The 23434-nt window shown below is 60.3% G+C and overlaps 3 protein-coding genes across 3 annotated transcripts; 2 read left to right on the plus strand and 1 right to left on the minus strand.

Moving 5' to 3' along the window:
- Positions 1 to 4425: 4425 nt before the first annotated feature.
- On the plus strand, positions 4426 to 8705 carry SERPINE1 (serpin family E member 1). The gene is made up of 9 exons (XM_063301809.1): positions 4426 to 4445; positions 4791 to 5056; positions 5339 to 5572; positions 5784 to 5978; positions 6168 to 6366; positions 6453 to 6553; positions 6900 to 6986; positions 7345 to 7428; positions 8332 to 8705. Exons 2-9 carry the CDS (start codon positions 4792 to 4794, stop codon positions 8391 to 8393), a joined length of 1227 nt encoding a protein of 408 aa, XP_063157879.1. The 5' UTR covers positions 4426 to 4445; position 4791; the 3' UTR covers positions 8394 to 8705.
- A 1352-nt stretch (positions 8706 to 10057) lies between these two features.
- AP1S1 (adaptor related protein complex 1 subunit sigma 1) lies at positions 10058 to 13011 on the plus strand. Its single transcript, XM_063301827.1, has 4 exons — positions 10058 to 10249; positions 11350 to 11458; positions 11809 to 11946; positions 12413 to 13011. Exons 1-4 carry the CDS (start codon positions 10071 to 10073, stop codon positions 12458 to 12460), a joined length of 474 nt encoding a protein of 157 aa, XP_063157897.1. The 5' UTR covers positions 10058 to 10070; the 3' UTR covers positions 12461 to 13011.
- A 4076-nt stretch (positions 13012 to 17087) lies between these two features.
- VGF (VGF nerve growth factor inducible) lies at positions 17088 to 19741 on the minus strand. Its single transcript, XM_063302938.1, has 2 exons — positions 19712 to 19741; positions 17088 to 18936 (listed from the first exon to the last, which is right to left on the minus strand). Exons 1-2 carry the CDS (start codon positions 19739 to 19741, stop codon positions 17395 to 17397), a joined length of 1572 nt encoding a protein of 523 aa, XP_063159008.1. The 3' UTR covers positions 17088 to 17394.
- Between the last annotated feature and the right edge of the window lie 3693 nt (positions 19742 to 23434).

Genomic DNA, 23434 nt, shown 5'->3' on the forward strand with positions numbered 1-23434 from the left:
AAAATGATTAGGCACATATAGCAGTCTTAATCTGTTAGTAGGAAAACCTCAACACAGTGTTCAAGGGCACGTCACCTCCTGACCAGGCTGCCCTAGAACCTGCAGGAAGCGGCCTCCTTCTGCTCCCCAAGACGAAACCCTTGAGAGCTGCTGGTGGGGGCCCTTCTCCTTGGTGGGGCTCTCCAGGGACTCAGTGGCTGAGCGAGAAGCCCGGAATCCCAGCCGCTGGAGCCACAGCCACTAAGGCCCCTTGGCTCCTGCCATTCTTCCTGGGCCCAGCCTGGCTTTGGCAGCAGCAGGCCTGAGTCAAGCTGCTCGGGAGCGCTGCGGGTCACAGAGGCTCATCAGGGTGAGAACTGCTGGCAGTGGCTGGAGCTGGCTCCAGGGCTTGCTGGGTCTCACGAGGAGGGCCCATCTTGCCCTCAAGGGGCTTGTCTGTACAGCATCTGAGCATGTACAGACTGCCCTCAGTCACATCCACCTCTTGCAGCCCTCCCAGGTAGACTGGACAGGAAAGACAATGAGATGAGCCCATTCTACTTTATTGTAAGGCTACATGGACAGAATCTGGCAAGTCTGAAGTACAGACCTCCTGCCCTCACTATTTACTGTACCACCTGAGTAGTCAGGCAGGTCCTTCCTAAGTTTCTTCCTTTGGCGGTTACTCTGTGGCAGGCTCCTTTCTCTCTTATCTGATCGTGCACCAGGTGGCATCTCTTCCCCGTCTTCCTAGGCCACCCTAGGCCACCCCCCCGTTCAGCCAAAGGCCCTTTTTCTGCCCCTGCTGGGGGTGTCGCTGGGGGCACAGCCTGCTATGTCCACTTGCCCGAGCCGGATTGGGCTGAGCTTGCTGGGCGAGGGGGAAGGACACGGAGAGGGAGGGCTCAGGTCGAGCAACAATTGGCCAAGGCCTGGCTAGGCCAGTCCCCTCCCTGCTGCTGTGGCCCACCAGGCACTGCCCCCACATGAGGTTGGAGGGGCTCTCAAAGCCCAGCTGGCTGCCTCTGGATTGCACAGGGGGACCAGGCCACAGACTGTGGCTTCCCAGCACCCTCCCCGTGGCTGTAAGCTGAGGAGCCCTCTGCCATGGGTAAGGGGGGGCGCAGGGGAAGAGGGGTCTTTGGGTCAAAGTCCAAATTATCCAAGTAGGGGCAGCAGCATCCTTGCCGCCATTTGACGGTGACCATCTCTGTGAACAGCAGGAGGGGCAGCTGCTGAGCCTCTCCCCACACCCCCACACCCCCACCACCCAGGGCTGAGCAGGGGAACAGCCTCTCTGCAGGGAAGAGAACAATTTGCTAAGACAGGTGCCCAATGGGGAAGACCAACTTCCCCTCCTCTTCTGCAGCCACCATTTCTTTGCTCAGGGGTGGTGGGTCTCTGCCTTGGCTGGGGCAGTCCCACAGACTGGGGTTGCCTGAGTTTGGGACTGAAGTGGGGGTGGTCCCTCTGCTGTGCACAGACAACCCTCCCTGGCCAGAGGGCAGCTGGCCCAGCCCTGGCTTCTGTTTGCTTTGGCCAGGCCTCCCATGCGGCGTGGGAGTGTGGGGGGAGGCCTCCTTCTGGTCGGTCCTTGTGCCAGGGACCTCTATGGGTCAATGCCCTGTGGCGGCTCAGCGGGGGCTGAATGCGGCTGCTGCTGCTGCTTCGTGCTGGAGGACCAGACTGGGGGGGAAGGGGAGGGGAAGGGGGAGAGCTCCCCTCCAGGCAAGAGGGAAGGGGCAAGGGGGCCTGCATGGGGGTCCTCCCTGGTTTTAGATGGGAGCTGCTACATCCAGGGAGTAAGGTTCATTAGGAGAGCAAAGATCACTGACTAATGACTGTAGATGACTGGCATTAGAAGACAAAAAACGAAATGCAGAATGATCTTGATAAATAAGATGGGAGGGGGGAGGCCCCAACCCTGAGTGGATACCCAGTCTATTACCTCTCCTTGGGAGTAAATCCCAACAGGCTCACTTCTGAGTGAATGTGAACAGAGTGGCTCGCAAGCAAAAAGAGAACCAGGAGCAGAAGGGTTCAATCTTTTGTGGGGGAGGGTCATAAGAAGGAAGGCGGAGAGAGGTGAGCTCACAAGGCCAGGCCGGGACCCTGATCCGACCAAGGTTGCTCCCAGTCCTGGTGCCCCAAGCTGCATCCTTTCCTCCCATCCCAGGAGCCGCCGCCGCCGCAGCCGCGGAGTGGCGGGGAAACTTGCTCCGCTGGACGCCCCTCTGTCCCTCCCCCATCCCTCTTTGCCTCCCACCAGGCGGCTGCGGCTGCGGCTGCTGCGCGGGCCTGGGAACCTGGCAGAGTCAGTCCGTGTATGGTGCGCTGTCCTGTTGGGACTGGTGACCAGTCCGCTTGGAATGTCCTCCCGGCTGGCCGCTCCCTCGCGCCCACTCGCCGGACAGAGGAGCCCTGGGCTGCCTTCCGCTGCGGCGGGCGGGCAATGCTGACAAGTAGGGGCTTGGGCGTTCTGCCGCCAGACAGCAACCCCCTGCCCACGAAAGCGCACCATCCCATCCCGCCTCCCCCCACGAGTCCCAGATGCCGCCCAATGCCCGGCCTTCTTTCCAGATGCTGAGCTAGAGGGAACGGACGAGCGTGGGAGAAGCGGTGGCACCAGCAAAGCCGCGCGCGCAGAGGAGCTGGGCTCAGCCGGGAAGCGCTTCCTAGGCAGGCCGGCAGGGCACACGGAGCGCACGGTACCCCGTTCCTGACCCCTCCCTGCATGGGGCCAGCAGGGGCTTCCCCATTTCCTGGCCTACAAGCAGAACACCCCGCCGCCGCCGCCCCCCTGTCGTGTTTGGATTGCTTCATCTGACCCAGGAGCCCCGGCTGACAGCTGGGGAAGGAAGGACGGAAGGAGGGCAGGCCGTGGCCGCGGGAGATTCCAAGCATTCGGGAACTATGACGGCGGCGTTGCCAAAAGGAGACTGGGTTCATCCCTGGCCTGCACAGGGGAAATCCGCCCCCGCAGGGGCAGCCTTCAGGCCGCATCATCCCAAGCCCGCTGATGAGCAACGGGGGCTGAAATGTGCTGAATCGAGGTCTGCAAAACAGGCGGGGGCCAGAGCTGCGACCGTTTTTCCCTGGACCCTGAGGCACAGGAGGAAAGCCCGGGGCTGGGGGTCCTCCTCCTGCCGTTTGCAGCAGAGGGAAGTGGGGCTGAAAGAAGCCTCATGGCAGGTCCTTTGACATCCACCCCTGGACAGGAGTCAACATCAGGCCACCTTCCAGAGAAGGCTCGCTTCTCTTTAGAGACTCGCAGATTGGAAGGGGCCTTGGAGATCACCTAGTCCACCCCCTGCCCGGAGCAGGAGTCCTCAGACCATTCCAGACCAATGGCTGCCCAACCTTTGCTTTGCCACGACTCCCAGAGGCAGGCTGGTCCACCACCTAACAGCTCCTCTGGTCAGGAAATTCTTCTTTATTTTGAGTTTGGACCTATACTGCTTCCACCTGTTGGTTCTTGCCTTACCCTTGGGCACCACAAACCCTTTCACATTTCCCTAAAGATGTTGTCTTCTTTAGGCCAAGCACCCCTAGTTCTTGTTCTTTGTAGGATTTAGTTCCAAGCCCGCCTCCCACTCGCCCCCGGCATCGATGCGGCTCTTTTCTGTCCTTGTTGCAGTTCCTCCAGTCCTTCTTGCATTGTGGCAGCCCAAGGTGGACACAGTATTCCAGGCGCAGCATAGAGCAGAGTTACCACAGCATCATACCTGAGTTGATGCAGCCCTAGACGGCACTGGCTGTTTTGGCAGCTGCAGCACACTGCTGGCTCCTGCTTAATCTGCGCTCTGCCAGGATGCCCAGATCCTTCTTACGGAGATTACTTCTGAGCCAGATACTGCCTGTTCTGGGGCATCTGAACTATAGAACCTGGCATTCGGACAGGGCTCAATCATCAAGTGTGTCAAGATCCCGTCTTCAGAGATGTTAGCAATCCCCACCCCCAGTTCTGTGCGGTCTGCAAATTTCACGAGCGCCCTTCGTATCCTCTCTATATCCTTAGGGAAGTGTGGAAGAGCGCTGAGCCCAGGAGAGAGCCCCGAGGGTCCCCGGGATGCCTCCCTCGACAGGCTAAGCCCGGGCCCTCGCCCTGGGCAACCTCCTGCCCACTCCCCTCTCAGGACCAACACAACCCGCTCAGCCTTCATCTGGGAGGGGACGCTGACGCCTCGGTCTGCGAAGAGCGGGGGTGGGCGGACGGCCCCACGTCTCACCGTGCCTGTCCGTACAGGGAGCAGCCCCCCCGCCCCGCCTTTGCCTGCCGACCTCCAGGCAGCGCGCGGCTCTCCTTCCCCCGGCGGGGCAGAGGAGGGCGGGGGAGGAAGGGGGGCGCGGCGCCCGCTGCTGACTTCATCGCCGCTTCCTGGGCGGGTGGGCCCGGCGCCTATAAAACGCGGCGCAGGCGGCGGGAGCACACGGGCCCAAAGACCAGGCAGCCGCAAGGAAGTCAAGTAAGCGGCGGGGGCGCGCTCGGGGAGGGGCGTCCCTTCCTTGCCAGCCCGACTGGCGGCCACACGCGTGGGGAGCCTCGCTTGGCGCTTTTTTTCTGATCTGCCGGGCGGAGAAGCTTCAGTGTCCTCTGGGCAAAGGACGGGACTGGGTCCCAGCGGGCCTGCTCCTGGCCGGCAGCGCGGGCAGGCCTGGGAAGGAGGAGGGCAGCGCCCTCCCCACACCCCGAGAAAAGCTTGCCGGGCGATCCTCTGCAAGTAGCCTGGAGTCGGAGTGCGGGGCCGCCGGGCGCCGCGTTCCCAGGTGGCCAGGACAGCTCCGGCTCACCCTCGTGCTCCCCTCGGCAGGATGGAGCTGTGGTTCCTCGTGTCTCTCGCCTGCCTGGCCCTTTCGCAGGCAGCGCCCCCGCCCTCTGGCCGGCCCGTGGCCCGTGCGGCCCAGCTCTCCACGGACTTCGGGGCGAGGGTCTTCCGGGAAGTGACGAAGGCCTCCAAAGACCAGAACCTGGCCTTCTCCCCGTTCGGCGTGGCGTCGGTGGTGGCGATGCTGCAGGTGGCATCTGGGGGAAACACCCGGGGCCAGATCAAGGGTGCCCTGAGATACAGCCTGAAAGGTGAGGGGCTGCTTCTCCCTCCTTGCTTCGGTGGGCTGCTGCACTCCTGTCTTCAGAGGACAAAGGAGGTCCCCCCCAGCATCTGCCTCAGTGATTCCTAACCCCAACTGCCGGCAAGTTCAGGGGAAGCGCCTGAGTTGACTGCCAGAGCAGCATCTGGAGAAGGGCCTGCCTTGTCTTCCCGCAGGCCGACTCTGCCCCCCCCAACCAGCGGCTGCCCTTCTCTGAAGGCGCTCGTCCACTGGCAGCTCCAGTGGAGCTGAGCACCCTCTCTCCCCATAGAACGGGGCGTTCCGCAAGCCCTGCGGCTGCTGCAGAAGACCCTGACTGACCCCAGGAGCAAGGATGTGGTGGAGATGGCCGACGCCCTTTTTGTGCAGCGCGACCTGCCCTTGGTCTCTGGCTTCATGCTGCGCTTCCGGCGTATTTTTCACCAGATGGTCAAACAGGTGGACTTCACAGAGAGGGGCCGTGCACGTGGCATCATCAATGCCTGGGTGCAGCAGCACACCAATGGTGAGAAGTGGCTCCCGGGACAGGTGTGGGGAGGCCCTGAGAGCCCAGGAAGGACCCTTGGGAGACTCTGCCCTGGGTCCTGGGGCTGGGAAAGCTGAGGTGAGTGCCTGGGCTGGGGCCTGGGCCTCACAAAAAGGCCCTTCAGGGCTGGGAGCAGAGGGCAGCTCTGCGGCTCCCCTACAGCTCCCCCCGCTGGTCTCTGCCTCCCCAGGGATGATCCAGGACTTCCTGCAGGAGGGTACCCTGGGTGCCATGGTGCGCCTGGTGCTGGTGAACGCCATCCACTTCAAAGGCCGCTGGCAACTCCCCTTCCCGGAGGCCGCGACGCGCCAGCGGGTCTTCCACAAGCTGGACGGAAGCACCGTCTCAGTCCCCATGATGGAGCAGACGGCCCAGTTCAACTACGGTGAGTGGGGGGGTCCCTTCTTGGAGGGGCAGGGGGCAAGGGCGGGATTGGCACTTGAGTCCGGGCCAGCCGGAGAGAGCTTCTTGGAGCGCCTGCAGAAGGCCTCTGTGTCGTGGCTGGGGTCAGGATGGGTGGGGTCAGATCTTGAGACCCCCCGACCCACCGGTCTGGCCCTCCCTGCTCTTCCAGGTGAATTCTCCACCCTGGAGCACATGGGTTACGATGTCATCGAGCTGCCCTACCAGGGGGAGATGCTCAGCATGCTCATTGCCACCCCCTTCCAGCTGAATGCCCCCCTCTCGGCCCTGGCGGCCGTGATCGACACCCAGCTCATCGCAGAGTGGAAGAGCAACATGTCCACTGTGACACGGCTCCTTGTCTTGCCCAAGTAGGTGTCGCTTAGGGCCTGTCTGAGGAGCGCCATCGAACCCAGGGAGCTATTTCCGCCCCTCACTGACCATCCCTTTTTTGCAGGTTCTCTCTGGAGAGCGAAACTGACCTCCGTGGGCCCCTGGAGGCTCTGGGCATGACAGACATGTTTGATTCCCAGAAGGCCAACTTCAGCTGCCTCTCAGGTGGGGGTCATTGTCTTGGCCCCTCTGTGCCCCCTTGGCTCGCCACCCTCTGGGCTGGGCTCTTGCTGCACGCTGACTGCAGGAAGTATGTCAGGGCTAAGGCTGAAGCCCCAAGGGAGGATGTCTTGGGGCATGTGCAGAGTGCTTTCCCCTTGCCCTGGCCCAACTGCCCTGGCAGGAGAGAGGCCTGACACCTGGCTGAAGCTGGCACCACCTTGTCCCCCATCTGGTTGCTGGACCTGCACAAGGTAGAGGCATCGCCCTGGCCAGCAAAGCTAAGGCGAGCTGTCTGTGCAGAGGACGAGTAGGCCACTGGTGCCTGGCTCAAGGACCCCTCTCTTTGCAGCTGGGGACTCACTCTTTGTGGCTCAGGCACTGCAGAAGGTGAAGATCGATGTGAATGAGAGTGGGACTGAGGCCTCTTCTGCCACAGGTGGGTGCCTCGGATCAGCTGCAGGGGGTCCTTCTCTGCTCTGGTTCTGTGGGCAGACTGGAACTTGCTTCTTGCCAGCACCCTGCCCCCTTTCTCAGTTGACACCACAGAAGAAGGAGCTAGAAGAAGCACAGCTCCATGGCCCCTTTACATGCACTGCTAATTGTTTGGCTTCAAAGTGGACAATGCCCCATGACCCCTCCAAAGATCCCAAGGGAGGTGGGGGACCTGGGGCACCAGAAGAAAAGCCTTTCTGGCAGAGGATGGCATTGATGCCCAATGAACCCACCGGTAAAATGTTAGCCTGTTGAATGAGCTCTCCACATGCCCCTTGAAAACTCCAACTCCTCCCTTCCAGCTGCAGTCCTCTATGCCCGGATGGCACCCTTGGAGATTGTGCTGGACAGGCCCTTCCTTTTTGTGGTGCGGCACAACCCGACTGGTAAGGCCCGCTGAGGACCCCTGCCTCCTTCCGCAGCTCAGAAGGCTTCAAGCTACTCCCTAGTGACTCTCCAAAGAGTGCTCCAAAACAGCTTTTCTCCCAGGGTTTGCAGAAGCCCAGAGAAAAATAAGACACCCCACACCCCCGCCGCTGCCTTCCCAGCCAAATAAAGGGGGGCTTCATTTGAACTGGGCTCCATGCGCTGCCAGACCTGGCTTTGCAGCCTGTGTGCTGGTCAGAGCTTCTGGTACAGGCTGTGAGGAAGACTCCTCCTTGCTCTGGTCCAGCAGCTGCATGAGTTTTCCAAAACTAGCTAGAGGTGGCTAAACAGAGTTGGGTAGTTTGGTGTTCTGAGATTTAGCTGGTTGTGTGAACTGGTCATTGTGTTAAGCCACCACAGGGTATATTTGTTTGGCACCTCAGGTGATGCAAGCACAACGCTGGCTTGGTTCACCCAGGTTTAGGATTTAGCATGCTATGCAATCCACCCAATCTGAGCTTCAGGGAAGACCTTCAGGGTTGGGACCCTCTGTTTGGGTCTCTTGTGAGCCCCAAGTTCCATTCTGGTCAAGGGGGGCAGCTCAAAAACATCCCGACAGACACTGGAACTGGAGTGCCCCATGTCAGGCCTCTTTCATTGGGATCACTAGCTGGATATCCACCGGGGTGGGGAGGAGGGGGATCAGCCGGAGGCAACCAGGGCAGTTACTCCCATCATCCAGGGATGGTCCTACTTCAGGCGGAGGGTGTTGGTGTGCAGATGCCTGTGCCCTGGGCCGTGGGGCCCTTTTGGGAGTACAGGGCCACCCCTGGCTGTTACCCAGCCCTCATTCTGTGCCAACCTCAGCTCCACATGTCCCCTCCACTCCTGGCCACCTGCACCACCGCTGTTCCTCGTTGCAGGCACCATCCTCTTCATGGGGCAGGTGATGGAGCCCAGAGCGCCCCTCTTCCTTGGCGCCTGACATCCCTCGGAAGCTGACGCTGGGGAGGACCCATCTTCGCCTCCCAAAGGCTCCCTCCGGATGGAAGCCCTGTGACGCTGAGCCCCTTCCCCTGCCTGGCCCTGTCACTCTTGGCATTGAGGGCAGCAGTGCAAAAACCGGGCACCTCCCCTGAGAGTCACCATTGGCAGAGGAGGGTCCAGAGAGGAGGCAGCTTGGAGGCACGAGGGGAGATCTGCCCCCGCTGCCAAGGAAGACCTGGATCGGAGAAGGGCCTCTTGGTGTCACCCTGATTCAGGACGCCAGCCTTGTTCAGGCACCGCTGCCTGTTTATGCAGGACCAGGGAGCTGGTCTCTCCTCCCCTTCTGGACAAGTGCCTCTGGGGGGGGACGACCCCCGGGAGTCTGAACGGAGTGGACCCTATAGCACTTTCAAAATGAAAAGTTTAATATATGCAGATATTTGGTCTTATTTTTGCACATAAAAATACACTGCCGTGGACAGCTGACTGACTGACTCGTGTGCTTTGCTGGCCAGATGGCCCACTTCGGGGGCTGGGGTGGCCTGTCAGGCCCGGCGGGGGAGGGCAGCAGTGCCAGGGCCTCCAGATGTCGGGCAGACCTCTGGCGAAGGGGGGGCGGAGCAGGGGCGCGGGAAGGCGGCTGGCAGGGGGAGGAGCGCAGTCCCGGCCACGCCTCTCCCTGGTTCTGGGGCGGGCCTCCAGCTGACGTCACGGCAGGGCGTCTCCCGCGTCGCCCAGCAACCGTCCCGCCCGGCCCGGAAGTGCGCGCGGCGAGCATGCGCGGGCGGAGGCACCTGGGCAGGTTCGGGCGGAGAGGAAGCGGCCGCCGGGCCCGCGAGGGACGCGCCGCCGCCGCCGCCGCCGCCGCCATGGTGAGGGAGGGCCGGAGGGCCGGCGGGCGGGGGCACCAGGGGGGCCCGGGTCCAGCGGGCGCGCAGGGCCCCGCGCCGCCGCGGAGGACGCGGGCGCCGGACCGCCGAGCAGTGGCGCTCCCGAGCCGGCCTCTGGGCCCGCCTGCCTCGGCGGCTCCTGCGGCGGCGAGCGCGGGGTCTCCGGGCGGGCCGGGACCGGGCCTTCGGTCGGGCTCGGCGGCAGCGCGAGAAGCCCGCCGTCCCCGTGTAGCCGGCAGGGCGAGGCGCGGGCCGGGCGGCGGGCGAGCTCCGCGGCGCAGAGGTCGCCCGTGGAGCCGGTCGCAGGGCCGCCCCGCGGCGGGAGGGAGCGGCGGCTTCCAGCGGCCGCGGTCCAGAACCGGCGCAGAAGCAGTGCAGCCTTCCTGCACCTCCCCGCAGAAGACCGGAGACTGCCCCTCTGCTCTCCCTCCCATCTCCAGGTTGGGGAGGAGAGCTGCGACCTGCCTAGGCTCTGCTGGGTGCCCCTGCCCTGCAGCCCCACGCTCGCCCTGGGACAGTCAGTGCCCGCCCCCCAGGTTCTCAAAATGACCTCGTGGTGCCAGTGCCGTGGGTGCAAGCGCATGGTTCCATCCCTGCTGGCCCTTCACCCCGACCCAGGGACAGCCAGTACTTCTGCCCCTCTCCTGGAGTGAGGGCTGCTTCCCACGCCCTCCCCCTTCTCACAGGGCAGCAGCTGTTTCCAGAGGCCTTCCTGCCACCGGTGCAGGGAAGGGTCTCCCCAGTGTGGATGGCTCAGGGGTCCTAACCTCCCCTGTGCCCCGCAGATGCGCTTCATGCTCCTCTTCAGCCGGCAAGGGAAGCTGCGTCTCCAGAAGTGGTACTTGGCCACCTCCGACAAGGACAAGAAGAAGATGGTGCGGGAGCTCATGCAGGTGGTGCTGGCGCGCAAGCCCAAGATGTGCAGCTTCTTGGAGTGGCGGGACCTGAAGGTGGTCTACAAAAGGTGACTCCCGCCCAGGCCCGCAACTAGGGTCTGTGTTACCTGGGGCAAACATGGATTCTCCCCCCATTTTGGTGCCCTCCAGCACTCATTTTGGTGCCCCCCCAAGTGCGGCGCCTGGGGCACATGCCCCGGTTGCCCCCCCTAGTCGCGGCCCTGCTCCTGCCCTTGCAGAAGACCGCCTCTCGGCCCACCAGGTGTCCTCACTGCCCCTTTCTGCCTCCATGGGTGGCAGAGGAGGAGAGGCTGCGTTCCGCCTACAACCAACTGGCGTCCTCTGAGCAGAGCTCCGGGAAAATACGCCACGTGGTCCCTCCTCTGCTGTCTCCGTGCTCCTGGCTTCCTCTCTACATATCCCTGGTTAGAGGACCTGCCTGGGCTTAAGGAAGGTCAGAAGCAGCCTTTGCTCCCTGGACCTTTGCCATGACATGGGGTGCAAGGGGTGTCCTCTGCCTGGAAGCTACAAGGGGACAGAAGTTCTGGAAGCCCTGCCCTCCCCGCTCCCCCCAAATCAGAACTGAGCCCCCCATTGTGCATCAGGCCTCGTGGTGAGAAGGAGCCAGGGGTGGGTCAGTCTGCGCATGTGCTTTCTTGTTCCTTCCCTTCCTGCATGCCCCCAGTGGGGATGCCAGGAGGCAGCATCTGGGGGCAGAGGTGGCCTGGCTCTCCCCGCTCCCTGTCTCTTTGGGGCTCTTGCAGCAGCAAGACCTCGGTTAAGCTGGCATCCCATGCCCCCTTTGTCCTCCCCACAGGTGGCTGGGCTGAGGGAGTGGCCGCACCCTTTCTGGTCCTTTGAGTGCTGCCCTGAGCACACAGAGCAGCTGCTCTGGGTGTCACTTGGCTTCTCTGCCGAGGAAGAGGGTGCTCCATCTGTTGGGGTGGGTGAATTCCTGAGGGCTGTTCAGTGGGACCCCCCTCCCCTCCCCTCTCGATGGCCTTGGAGCTTCACAGCCGGCTCTGGTCTCATTCCCACAGCTAGTAAGAATGCAGCCCTTCCCTGGGGGGGCTGATCCTCCCCCCCAAGAGGCTGCCCTTTGGTATTCCAAGGGGGAGGTGCGGGGGGACAAGGGACTCACAGCCCCCCTTTCTTTCCTTCGGCCCAGGTATGCCAGCTTGTACTTCTGCTGCGCCATTGAGGGGCAGGACAATGAGCTGATCACCCTGGAACTCATCCATCGATACGTGGAGCTGCTAGACAAATACTTTGGCAGCGTAAGTGTGTCCCCCGGAGCTGGAGTTGGCTGGAAAGTTGCGGTTCTCGTCCCTCACATTGATCCTGACCGCGTAACTGCTCCCCCCTCTGTGCCCCACAGTGGGGCTGCTGCTGCTTCCTTCAGCCAGGAGCGCTCGGCGGCGCCCTGGTCCCTGCCCCACACCTTCCTGAAGCCTGGATCGATTGGGGTGGTTGCTTGGGCTTCGTGAGGTCTGCCAGTGCTAGGCCCTGCGTCCTCTCCAAGCCTGGGGTGGTGCCTGGCAGCCACATGTGGGAGGGGAGGGGGGGGGCGCTTCTGTTTCCCCACAGATCATTGGAAAAGGCCTCCCTGTTCTGTCCCCCCCCCCAGGTGTGTGAGCTGGACATAATTTTCAACTTCGAAAAGGCTTACTTCATCCTGGATGAGTTCCTGATGGGCGGGGAGGTGCAGGACACCTCCAAGAAGAGTGTCTTGAAAGCCATTGAGCAGGCAGATCTCCTGCAAGAGGTGGGGGCCAGAAGGGGCTGCTGCTGCTGACAGCAGCCGGGAGGAGGAGGAAGGAGCCTCCCCTGTAGCCGCTGGCTGCTGCATCCTGTGAGTCACCTGCAGGCAGTGCACGGCTGGGCTCTGCTCGCTGGCCGGCTGGCTGGCGCGCTCCCACGGTCGGTTGGTCAGTCATGTGGGTGACGCAGCTCCTGCTGAGCTGTAGTGTGAACGTGGGGGAGGGGAGGGGAGCAGCCACAGCCACCCAGCTCCTCCGGGGGCACATGGGATGCTGGGTTCCTTCTGGCACCTGGAACAGCTGGCCCGCTAGGTGAAATTTCGGGAGTATGCTGAGCATGTGCAGAGCGCCCTCTCAGAATGGTCTCTTGGGGAGGGAGCTGTGCTCCCTGCGTGCTGAGCAGTCTGGGTCTGGGTTATTTGGGCCAGAGAAGCCTGGGCTCACCCTCTCCCCCTTTCACCCTTCCTGCAGGAGGACGAGTCGCCCCGGAGCGTGTTGGAGGAGATGGGGCTGGCGTAGCCAAGGCCCCATTCGGAGTCTCAGGCAATCTGCCCTCACCGCCCCGCCTCGCCCCCCCCCACGGCCCCGCAGGCTCCGCAGACCCCTGCTCGTGAGGCTCCTCTGTGGTGGGCAGCTGGACTCTCCGGCCCCCAGCCCTGTGCCCAGTGGCTCTCCCTGGGGGGCAGGACCCAGAGCATATTGGTCATGTTCTGGGGTGCTGGTGGGCGAAAGCTCCATTTCCCCGTCTTCTTCATTGCTCAGTCTGTTCCCACCCCCTCTCACGCCCACAGCATTGCCAGGCGGCCTGTGACAGAGTCTGGCCGGGGCATCGTCTCCTGCCCGCTCTCCATGGCTTCCTCTGAGGCTGGCACAGTGTGGGGAGAGTCCGAGGTCACCAGTACAGCAGCCGCTTCCTGGCACCCGGAGGCTGCTCTCTGGAGGTTGGGGTTTTTGGGGGGGGGGGTTCTCTTTTCTCTGCCTTGCCCTGCCCTGCAGGTGGTTCTCTCCAGCCCAAGGAATGGGAGGGGAGCATCTTCCCAGGTTTTCTGGAATAAAATGTGTCTGGAAGAGCCTGGCCTGGTGGTTTTTTGTGCCTAGCTGGGACCCCGGAAATAGCAGCTGCCACAGAGCTGCCGGCGCTCTACAGACACACCAAGGGACATGCTTAGCTCTTGGGGGGGAGGGCTGGGGGGCAACAGGTGCTGCTCTGTCAATGGGGAGGGGAGGGGGGTCGAGCAGGGCCCCCCTGCTCTTGTTCCTGGGGACCTTCTGGCAGGGCGGGGGGGACGGGTGCCAAGCAAGGGTCAGCCCTCCTGTTCTTCCTCCTGGCACGTAGCACCTCACCTGGCATCAGTGCATAGGGCACTTGGGGGGCCAAGGAGACAGCTCAGGCAAGGGGGGCTGTTGCGGACACGTTCTTGGGGGAGCCACGAAGCAGCAGGGCGGGAGGCACGAGGTGGCAGGACCTCAGGTGGGACTGCCAGACTGCCAGGGCTGCGCATTGGTCCTTACAGGTCTTTGCCCAGCCCAGTGGGATTTGCAGTTGTGAATAAGACCACTTGTGAAATTTAAAATTTGGGACTGGGAGGCAGCTCTTCCTCTTTCCAAGTGGTCCAGTAAACTTTTCATTCCTGTAAAGTAATGAGGGAGCCTGAGGGAGGGTGGAGAAGCTCTGCAGTTCCTCACCCTGGTGGCCGCCCCTTTTCAGATGTTGGGGGCGAGGGCTCAGACGGGCGGGGAGGGGGGTGCGGAAGAGAAGGGGACGTCCTTTCAAAGGGATCTCCCAGCCACTGATGCGCCTCATCCCATCCTGGACTTAATGGCTGCAGGGCAGTGCTGGAAGCCACCATGTGGCTTGGTGTGATGTTGCATCCTAAGGCCAGGGCCAGCGGCAGTTTGGCTGAGATACATGTCATTGCAAACCCAGGCGGTTCTTTCTGGAGTGTATTTCAGAAAGGAGTATCCAGAAGAGGATAAAGTCCCACAAAGGAACTTCCAGAATTCCTTTATGGGACTTTATCCTCTCTCTCTCCAATTTAGATGGCTGCCCATCTCACAACAGTGACTCTGGGCAGCAGACAAAGATTAAAGCCCAATGGTTAAAACAATAGCCCATGTCTGACCCTCTGTCTGTCTGACCTATCGCCTCTTCCAATCTCCACCCCCACCCCCCCACCACCACCACCAGAAGGCTCGCCTAACCTCCTGGCTCAAGCGCCTGGGGAAGCGGGCATGTCCTCAGAGGAGAGGCCAAAGGGTTGGAGCCATCCAGATTTCGGGAGAATGCTGTTCCATGAGGCAGGCGCTGCCGCTGAGAAGGCGCAGCTCCCCAGTTCAACAAGATGACACTGTTCCATGCAGGGGACCCAGAACATGCCCTCACCCATGCTAGGTCTGGTGGGCCAAGTAGAAGCCAGTCTGGGAGGCACCCAGGTGGCCCAAACCCCACCTCTGAGGCATTGCTCCTGAGTTCACTGGCAGCAGCTGAGCCACCCTCTGGGCTGCCAACCTTCCCCCAGCCCTTTAGCCGGCTGGAGGGGGCTGCTTGGCAGCTTGCTGAGGCTGAGGCCGGGAGGGGAGCAGTCCTTGGTCCAGACCAGCTATCTCTCTGCCTGCCTATCCCTCTTTGGTGGCCTCCCTGTGGGTCCCTCCTGACACACCCTCCCCCCTCCAAGCCCTGTGCTTGGATCTCCCCTTCCCCTCTGTGCTGGGCCCGCCAGGGTGGGATGCTTTGTTCCTGGCTCCCTTCTAGCTCCCTTCCTGGCCGAGCTCCCTCAACTCCCAAAGGGCAGGTCTGGGGTGGCGGGCAAACCAGAAGCCCCCACCAGGCCAGTTGCTGGCCCCCCTCACCTGTGGCAAGTGATGAGCGCTTCGGACACGAGGCTTCTCTTAGCTGGTTCTGGGGACTGCTGGGGAGAGGAGCAGCTTTCCCTTGAAAGGCTCCCAGAGCCCTGGGGTGCCACAAGGCCAGCTTCTCTGCCCCAAAGAGCCTGGTCCCCACCCGCTCGGATTTGGGGCGCTGTCCTCTGGGTGCAGGTGGGCTGGCACACTTGCTCCTCTGCACACGCTCAAAGGCTACTTTGGGAAATCACTACATGCCGTGACTTCCCTGGCAAGGGTTGGTCCTGGTGAGGACTTAAAGCTTCCCAGACCTTGTATTGGGGGCAGAGGCCCATCCGGCCCGTAGCCCACCAATCTGCAAATAATGAGAGTAACTCATAATAAAATAGTTGCTTTTATTTCTTAGCAAAACTAGTAATTCAACATGCTATTTACAACAGGCCAAATGTGTTTTATTTCAAGTACAACAAAATGGACCAGACATCAAAACAACTTTTCTGTTTGTTTTTACAGGACTGGACATCACAAACTGAGGAAACTTGCACACTCTAGGACTGATGTCAGTGGAGAACTCCTACACACGTGCAAACTGCTGCCTTTGCCATGGCCTTGTTTGCCTTCTGTGGCTCATCCAGGTAGATCCCTCAGGCAGGCAGCTGTGGATGGTCATGAATGTTCACAAGCAGGTGTACTAAAGCATGCTCAAGCCCAGCCTCCCCACCCCTTGGAGGGTCCCTTGGTTCTGGGGGCAGAATACCAGAGTAGTGCTTGCATGACTCCTTGGTGTCAACCCACTGTGGAAGGAATGCTCTGGCCGAGGACAGCAACCCGGCATCATGCTTCAGAGTTGCCAGCAGTCAAGAGGGTGTCCTCGTGAGCAACTCTGTAAAATGGGAGCCAGGAAGAAAGCGAACCTCAAGAGAAAAGGGGCAACTCTTTTCTGCTGGGGATCGAGTCTGTGTACTTCTCTCCCAACCCTCTCTGTGCTGCTATCTCAGTCGTGAGACCGGCTTTCTGCCACCGCCACAATGGGGGGCTGGTAGTATAAATCACCAGAAAGGATGTGGTCCTGGACCCTTCCCTCCAATTTGGGGCAGGCCTGTTTCAAGGGCAGAGTTGGAGGCAGAATCTTAACTCTCTGAGGAAACATCATCTTGGACACCTCCATGGAATGTAAGAACATCCAGAGCCAATGAGCAGATGCTTCTGTGGCCTTGAGGCCATTCCGATCCAGCCTTACTTCCTGCCTCTTCAACCAGTCTGGACAAATTGGCTTGTTTCTCCCTGGTTCTTGAGATTCCTTTCTCTGCTAAGTAGAAAAAAAGCAGATGTGTATGGCAGAAAGTGTAAATGGACCCCGAGGACTTGGGTTAGCAGGCTCAAGTGGTGCTCCTAAGGCACTCTCTTGCTACCCTGGAATATTCAAGGGAAAAGGATTTATTTTTTAATTTGATTTGATTTGATTTCTATAGTTGCCCATCGCAGCAAGTGACTGATCCCATCTGGCTGTTCCTTAAGTCATTTGTAGTTTTTGCTGTGGTCTGAGTGTGTCTGTAACCAGTATGGAGAGTCTGCAGCATAAGGCTCATGGGGCTTGACTTGTCCTTGCTAATTAGACTGGGACAAAAAGCAGGTAGTGAGTTCTTGGGTAACAGGCTGTTCTGTTGGAAAAAACCCCCCCCCACTGCCCAATAATTGTGTTTCAGGGAAGCCTGTGGTCCAGAATTTTGACCTAATCATCTGCTCTATCCCTGTCTCCTGAAGACAGAATACACCCCCTGCCTCTCAAAGTCACTATCTAGAGATTACTGGAATTAAACGATGCTGCAATCCATACTTCAGGATCAGCCCTACCCCACCCCGGCATTCTTGTGATCTAGACTTGCTAGTTTGCCTTGCCAAACTTCATGGGTGGGTGGGGGGTTAGACCTGGGATGGAGTTAGACTTGGGATGTGGGAGGGCAAGTGAATGGGGATTATTTAGAAGGTTGATGTTCAGCCCCAGTGGGCAGCTTTTGTTGCCACAACCAACTGGGGGGCTGTAACACATAGCCTCCTCCCCTCTAACTCTTTTCTGAAACTTCCTTCTGGGAATGCTATGAAATGTCGATTTCTCAGCATTATGCTGAACAGGGTGGGAAGGTTAACCAAGAGCTTCCAAGGAGTCATGGTACAACTGGCATTCTCACCTGAAGCTGCCCTGGGAAGAAAGTTCTTGTGATTTGTCCTGTTTTGCTCTTGCAAAGGCTTCTTGCTGAAGTTCCTTTGGGGGGGGGGGGGCGTGTCTTACAGTGCCTCTGGGGAATGGTCTCACACGCTGCTCAGAGAACAAGAGAGGCTCCTTTAAATTGGGTATTGAGAAAAGGAAGTTTCCCTTTCAGCCAGTGGGGGGCAGCTGTCTGAAATCAGGTAACAGGGAAGGATTTTCTTTCCTGGTTGCTACCAGTAGATGGTTGCACCTGGACATTGTCTATTGGGACCTTTCACTAGGTGGGGAGACTTGGTTCTCCTGAATCATGCAAGAACCCAGATTTATGTCAGAAACACTGTGAGTGGCCAAGTTTCTTTGGGTGGGGAAGGAGTGGGAGGAGAAGCAACAGCTGCCACCTTCACTAGAAAACTTTGGGGTGCTTCATCAGCAGGCTCTCCAGGTAGTTCTCCAGGTCCTCATCATGGGCTTGGATGTCATAATAGCCATCCCGTGGCACCACGGGGCCAGGCAGATGATGATAGTGGTGGTAGACCGGAGTTTGGAAAGTCCGGGGGCTGATGTGGTTGGAGATCTTGGTGCTTCTGTCCTTGGCCTGGTACCGCTTGGGTGCAGGGAATTCATTACCTTTCAAGACTTCATTCCAGGCAGCCGCCTCCTGCTTGGGGAGGCGGTGGTAAGGCTGAAAGGCCGTGGGGTAGAATGCCTTGGGCACAGGAGGGGCCTCTTGATAAGCCCTGGGGTGCGAAGGGGCCTTCTTGGGCTTGCTGCGTGGTGGAGCCGCTGGCAGCTTGGATTCGGGCACTTCCTCCTTCTTTTTCTCAACGTCATTAATTATATCAATGACATCATCAGCGGGCAAGTGCAGCTTGCTGGACAACTCGATCAAGCGGTCGATGGTGTTAGGATCTATGTCTTCGTCGTCCTCCACCTCTGGGACCTCATTGGAGCGCTTGTCTTCCGCGACGTTGTCTTCTGCATCTTCAAAGAGGAGGGGGGTCCCTTTGCTTCCTTCTTCCTCAGACTCCTCTCGGGCATTGGCCCCCGGCTGCCCCTCTTCGTCTTCTTCGCCGTCCTTCAGCAAGTACTGGAGGAGCAGGTCAGAGGCCATGTCTGCCAGGCGTTCTTCCTCAGCTGCTGCCCGGCGGGCCTCCTCGGCTTGCCTCCGGCTCTCGGCCAGCTCTTCGTAGCGGCGCTGCAAGAGCTGGTGTTCAAGGTGCTGCTGCTGCCTCAGCTTCCGGGCTCCCGCCCAGGCCTCGTGGGAGGGTGCCTTGCGCTTCATGTTGGTCTTGAGTTGCTGGTACTCTTCCAGTCCCTTGTGCGTGTCGCTGCCACCGCCATCGGGGTGGGTGCTTTGGGGAGGCTCGGAGGGGAGTGTTTGATGGCTGTGAGAAGGTTGCTCTCTCTTGCTGGTGGGGCCATAGTGCTGCAGCTCCTTTAACATGGACTCCAGGCTCTCTGTCTCCTGCTGGTCGAAGACCCCTTCCTCGGCTTCCTTTGCCACCTCCTCTTGCGGTTGGCCTCTCCCCTCGCTGGGTTGCCGGCCCTGCTGCCTCTCTGGCTGCACGTTAGAGCTTTTGGCCTCACTCTGGACGCGTCCCTCACTGGTGCTGGCTTTGGGGCTTCGGGGCAACTCCTTGGAGGTCTGAGGGGTGACCTGAAGTGCTTGCAGGAGGACAGCGGCCAGGGCCTTGGGATCCACATCTTGGAAAAGTTCCTCTCTGCTGCCCTTCTGGTTTCCAACCTCTGGGCCCGTCTCTAGCCATGAATGGAGCAGGGATTCTTGGTTGGACTCCTCTTGAGCTTTACCCCAGTGGCCCTCCAACCCCTGAGGAATTGGGGCAGCCGGCTGGAGGTGACACTGAGTCAAGAGGCAGAGAGAAAGAAGCCATGTGCCTCTGCGGAGAGACTGGGGCCACAGCATCATGATGCAAGTCTGGATGATCTGGGGTGGGGGGGACAGACAAGGAGCAAGGTCAGAGTTTGATGGGCCCCAGAGGCAACAAACCCTTGGGGACCCCTTGTGAGCCCCAGAACCAGGGAAGAAAGGAGATGGCTGGGCCCTCTGCTCCCCTCGGAGGCAAGGTGCAACCTGGCTCCCCCATTAGATGGCCACCTCTTCTCTCATATCCCCCCCACCCCCGCAGCTAGCTGTGTGGTATGCTTGGGTGGAACAATTTCTGCCAGCTGCACAATTAAAGAGGGGCAGTGCACATTAACCCTGGACACATTCTGGGGGGCATGCTCCATGCAGGTGTACATGCCAACAAGCAGTCTCCCCTGGCCCTTTTTGTCCAAAATCCTTCTTTATGCATGCACTCACGAGGACTGGCCACGGGAACAGGCTGGGGCAGGAGGTCTCCAAGGTGTCACCCTCAGAAGAACGGCCACGGTGTGGCTGCAAGAGTCCTAGGTGCCAGGAACTGCCAAAGTCTTAACTTTCCCTGTGCCACGGAGAGGCATTGCTCCAAGGAAGATGCCCTCTGCCCACCCCCCGTGGGTCTTCAGCCTTCACTCGCCCCTTCTGCGTTCTCCACAGTGGGTTGGCGGAGATGGGGGTGGGCTCTTCCTTGGACATGAATTGCGGTGACCAGTATTATTGTCTCTTGCCAACCGCTCCAGTCACTCACTCCTTCAGCCCAATTATCTGGGAGCTGACATTCTGCGCCCCCCCCCCCCGAAATCCTTCTTTCATAGGATGGGGTTCTCGTTTGCCTCACCTGGTTCCTGGCGTTGGTGATACTTGACATAGGCTCACCGTGATCTTTCTGTGTCTGCCCCCTTCGAGTGATTTTGGAAGGAAGGAACAGCTCTTGCTTCCCTTGGCCCAGCTATCACCCTCCTCGCCCCCACCCCGAGCTACTGGTGCCGATGGCTATCTGGAAGGAGGAAAGAGCAGCCTCCCCTTCTCCCGGCAGAGCAGCGGCAGCGGCAGCAGCGGCAGCGGCGGCAGCAGACGGCTCTGCAGTCCCCACACCTACCGCCCCTGCTGGCAGGGAGTGCTGGGGAGCCGCAGCCTTGGCCCCCTCCCCTCCAGTCTCCCCTTCCCCGCCTGCTCCCTTTCCCCCTTCCTCATCCAATGCCCCTATAGCTGCCCAGGTTCGTCTTCGGCCCCTCGCCCTCCCAGCCGCACCCCAAACCCTTTCATACCGATCGGATCCAGTCTTGCCGAGCTCTTTTTAAAAAGCCTTGGCGATTTCCGCAATGTTTGCCCTCCCGCAAACTGAGCAAGGCGCCCCATTCTCCCTTTGCCTCGCTGCTCCTCCCTTCTGCTTTTCGGAAAACAGCGACGCGATCGAGATCTTTAATTGGGCCCTCCCTCCCCCCCGCTTCTCCTTCGCACCCGAGTCGGCGAGGTTTATACACTTGTGTCCTCCCGCCTGAATTCCGGAGCGACGCAAGGTTTTCCCCTGCCCCAGCCGCCTCCATCTCCCGAAGGGCCAGCGATCTGACTCCCTCGCGCCCGCAGCCGGGGCTCCCCCGCCCAAGGCTCCCCTACGGGGGGGACCCCTCCCCGGCCGGTTTTCTCCTGATGCCAGCTCGCGTGGCTCGCTCCCCTCTCCCCCTCCCCCCCGCAATTCCCCCCTACGCGGATGGGCGAGGCCGGGGGGGGGGCGGTTGTCTTCCTCCCCCTCTTCTTGGGAGGGCACTCCCGCCCACCCGCCAACTCTCACCGACTCCTCTCTGGGGTCCCGGAGGGAGGGGCGCGTTGTCAATTCGGGCGTAGCTGCGCCGCCGGGGACTCTGCACGCCCCACCCTTTCGCCGGTCCGCTTGTCCGCCGCCTGCCTTCCTCGGGCGTCGCTCTCTCTGCTGGATAGGCTTTCAGCACCTCGAACAGCGGCGGGGCCGGGCTGCCGCTTTTGTACTTCCAGCCCGGCCCACGTGGGGGGCTCTATTGACGTCAATGTTCATTCATAAAATTCGAGCAGGATTGGAGGGGAGTCCCGCGCCTGCGCGAAACGGAAATAAGCCCGTGGAGCGAGCGAATGAATGGCTGCCTGCCTGCCCGGCTGAATGAATGAGAGTGGAGTGGATGAATGAAGAACTGAGACCGGAGCAGCAGCGAAGGAGAAAGGAGAATCTCAGGGGAGGGGAGGCGCGGGCTCGGTGAATGAATGAGACTCTCGGAGTGAAGGGTGGGGAGGGGCGCAGACCCGGGAAGCCCCCGAGGAAACTCCTTCGAGGTCTTCCTTCACAGGGGCTTCCCCTTTGTCCGGGCCAAGAAACAGTCCCGGTTTCTTTCCCACTCATGTCGGCGCTGCGAAGGTCCCGTCTTCCCGGAAATCTGGCGGCGGGCCGGGGGGACATCATCTGCTATTATGCGCGGGCGGGGCGGAACTGAGGGCACGCGCGCTGAGGTACCTCTGCGTGCGCTCCGTGTTCCGCGTGCCAAGCGCGGTATCGGGAGGCCTCCTGAGCGCGCAGGAAATGGGATGGAGACCTCAGGCCGGCGCCGGGGGTCTTTTGCCTCTGCGCCGCGCTCCCCCGGTGCGCCTCTTGCCTGCGCCCTGAGCAGGCAGGATAGCGAAGTCTTCTGCCTCGCCTCGCCTCGCCTCGCCTCGCCTCGCCTCGCCTCGCCTCGCCTCGCCTCGCCTCGCCTCGCCTCGCCTGCCGCACATAACCATCTGGCCCGCCCGAGCGCGCCTACCTGCAGCTCCCCACCTGGCGCCGTTTCTTCTTCCTGCCTGTTCTCTCTGCCTGCCCTCTCAGGCGTGACTCCTTTTGGTATCCGGACTGAGGGGCTTGGCAAGGAGGGGCGTCCCTGGGCATTTCGAGGGCACTTTCAGGAGAGGGTGAGTCACCTCCCCCTCCCTGCAGTTCTGGCGGCTCTCCTCCCCCCCCCCCCCCCCGCCATTCACTCTTCTGCGTCCTTGGGGGCGAAGGCAGCCGCGACGACTTCTGCATTTGTCACACCACACCTCAAAACCGCGACGGAGGGGGTTGCCAACGCCAGACGATGGTTGAGTCTTACTTGCTCTAGCGGGCTCACCCCAAAACACATAGGCTTGCCCCCTTCCTCGTGGTCCCTTTCCCCCTCTCCTCCTGGGTGACCAATACAGGGTGAGTTTGCGGGAGGAAGCCGTGGTGGGCTGCGTTCCTTTCTTGTGGACAAATCTGGCTTGTTTCACCTGGAGCAATTTCAGCTCCTACAAGCTCTCTGTTTACACATCAGGAACTTCAGTGACTGAAACTAGAGAAGAACATAAAACACCGAAAGCTTCTTCGGGGTGCTCCTTTCAAGGAGGGCGATGGGGAGGAGACTCTCTGCAGCGCCGGAGATGAACGAGTCCTTCAGAGAGTCCTCGTATTCCTCGGTGGTATAAGAAGGAATTGTCAGTCATACAGCCAGCTGGAATTGGAAACCATATGTTTCCAAACACTGGCAGACACAGTAGACTTATGCTGCCACCCTTCTACAGGAAACCTCTTCTAGAAAAGCCCGGGCCCATCCCGTCCAGCCTTCCCCAACTTGGTGCCCTGCAACCAGAGGACGAGCAGGCTGAGGGCTGAGACGACTGGCGTCCTACCCAGCTGGAGGACGGTTTTTAACCTCGTGCCTCTAGGAAGCCCAGGAGAGAAACTCAAGACCTATGCCTCCCTTCCCCACACTTTGGCCACATAGCCCTCTGCATATTCCCAGCCAACAAGCCCAGGTACCAGACCACACCAGGAGACGCCGTCATTTAGGAAGAATTCTGACAGACCAAAACAGCTTCACGAAGGCTGAGGAGGAGGCTGAAGGGACTAGAAACATCTTCAGTCCCGTGAAGAAATGCTTTAGCCTTGAGAAAAGATGACGGAGGGGAGATACGATAGCGCCCTTCAAATGCTGAAATAGGGAAAATAGGACTTTTTTCACATAGGAAAAAGTCAAGATCTGTTCTGCTCATTCCAGAATGCGGGACAGAGTCGTGATCTAAGTGACAGGAAGGTGGATTCGCTGAATCTTAGCCAAAACTTCCCAACGAACAGAGCAAGCCGACAGTGGCCCCAAAGCCCAAAGAAGGGGAGGGCCCCCTTCTTCGGAAGTGTTGAAGTGGAGACTCTCGGGTGAATCCCTGCCCCGAGCAGGCGGTTGGGCCCCAGGCCCCCAAGAGAGCCCCTTCTGGCGCTCAGATGCCCCGCAGTTCCGCCAAGGCGCCTTACTTCGTTCATCTCTTCCTAGGGAAGGGACTTCTCTCCGGAGCGCCAGCAGAAAACCTCATGGAATTCTGCAGCAGAATCTTCCGAACTGCTTCTGATCCTGAGGGGATCCTGAGCTTGCAAGCTTTGCGGGGGCCACCAACTGGCTCCCCCCCCCAACTCCGCCACTTTTGTAGGGGAAAACACTCATTTCTTCTGCTATATCTGGATATCAAGGGAGCATATCAAGGGGAGAAAAAGTTCACGGCCAGGAAGGAATACCGACACGAAGAGCACGCTCTTTGTTTGCTTCTTTAC

Source organism: Candoia aspera, chromosome 4 (assembly GCF_035149785.1).
Source record: "Candoia aspera isolate rCanAsp1 chromosome 4, rCanAsp1.hap2, whole genome shotgun sequence".
Lineage (NCBI taxonomy): Eukaryota > Metazoa > Chordata > Lepidosauria > Squamata > Boidae > Candoia > Candoia aspera.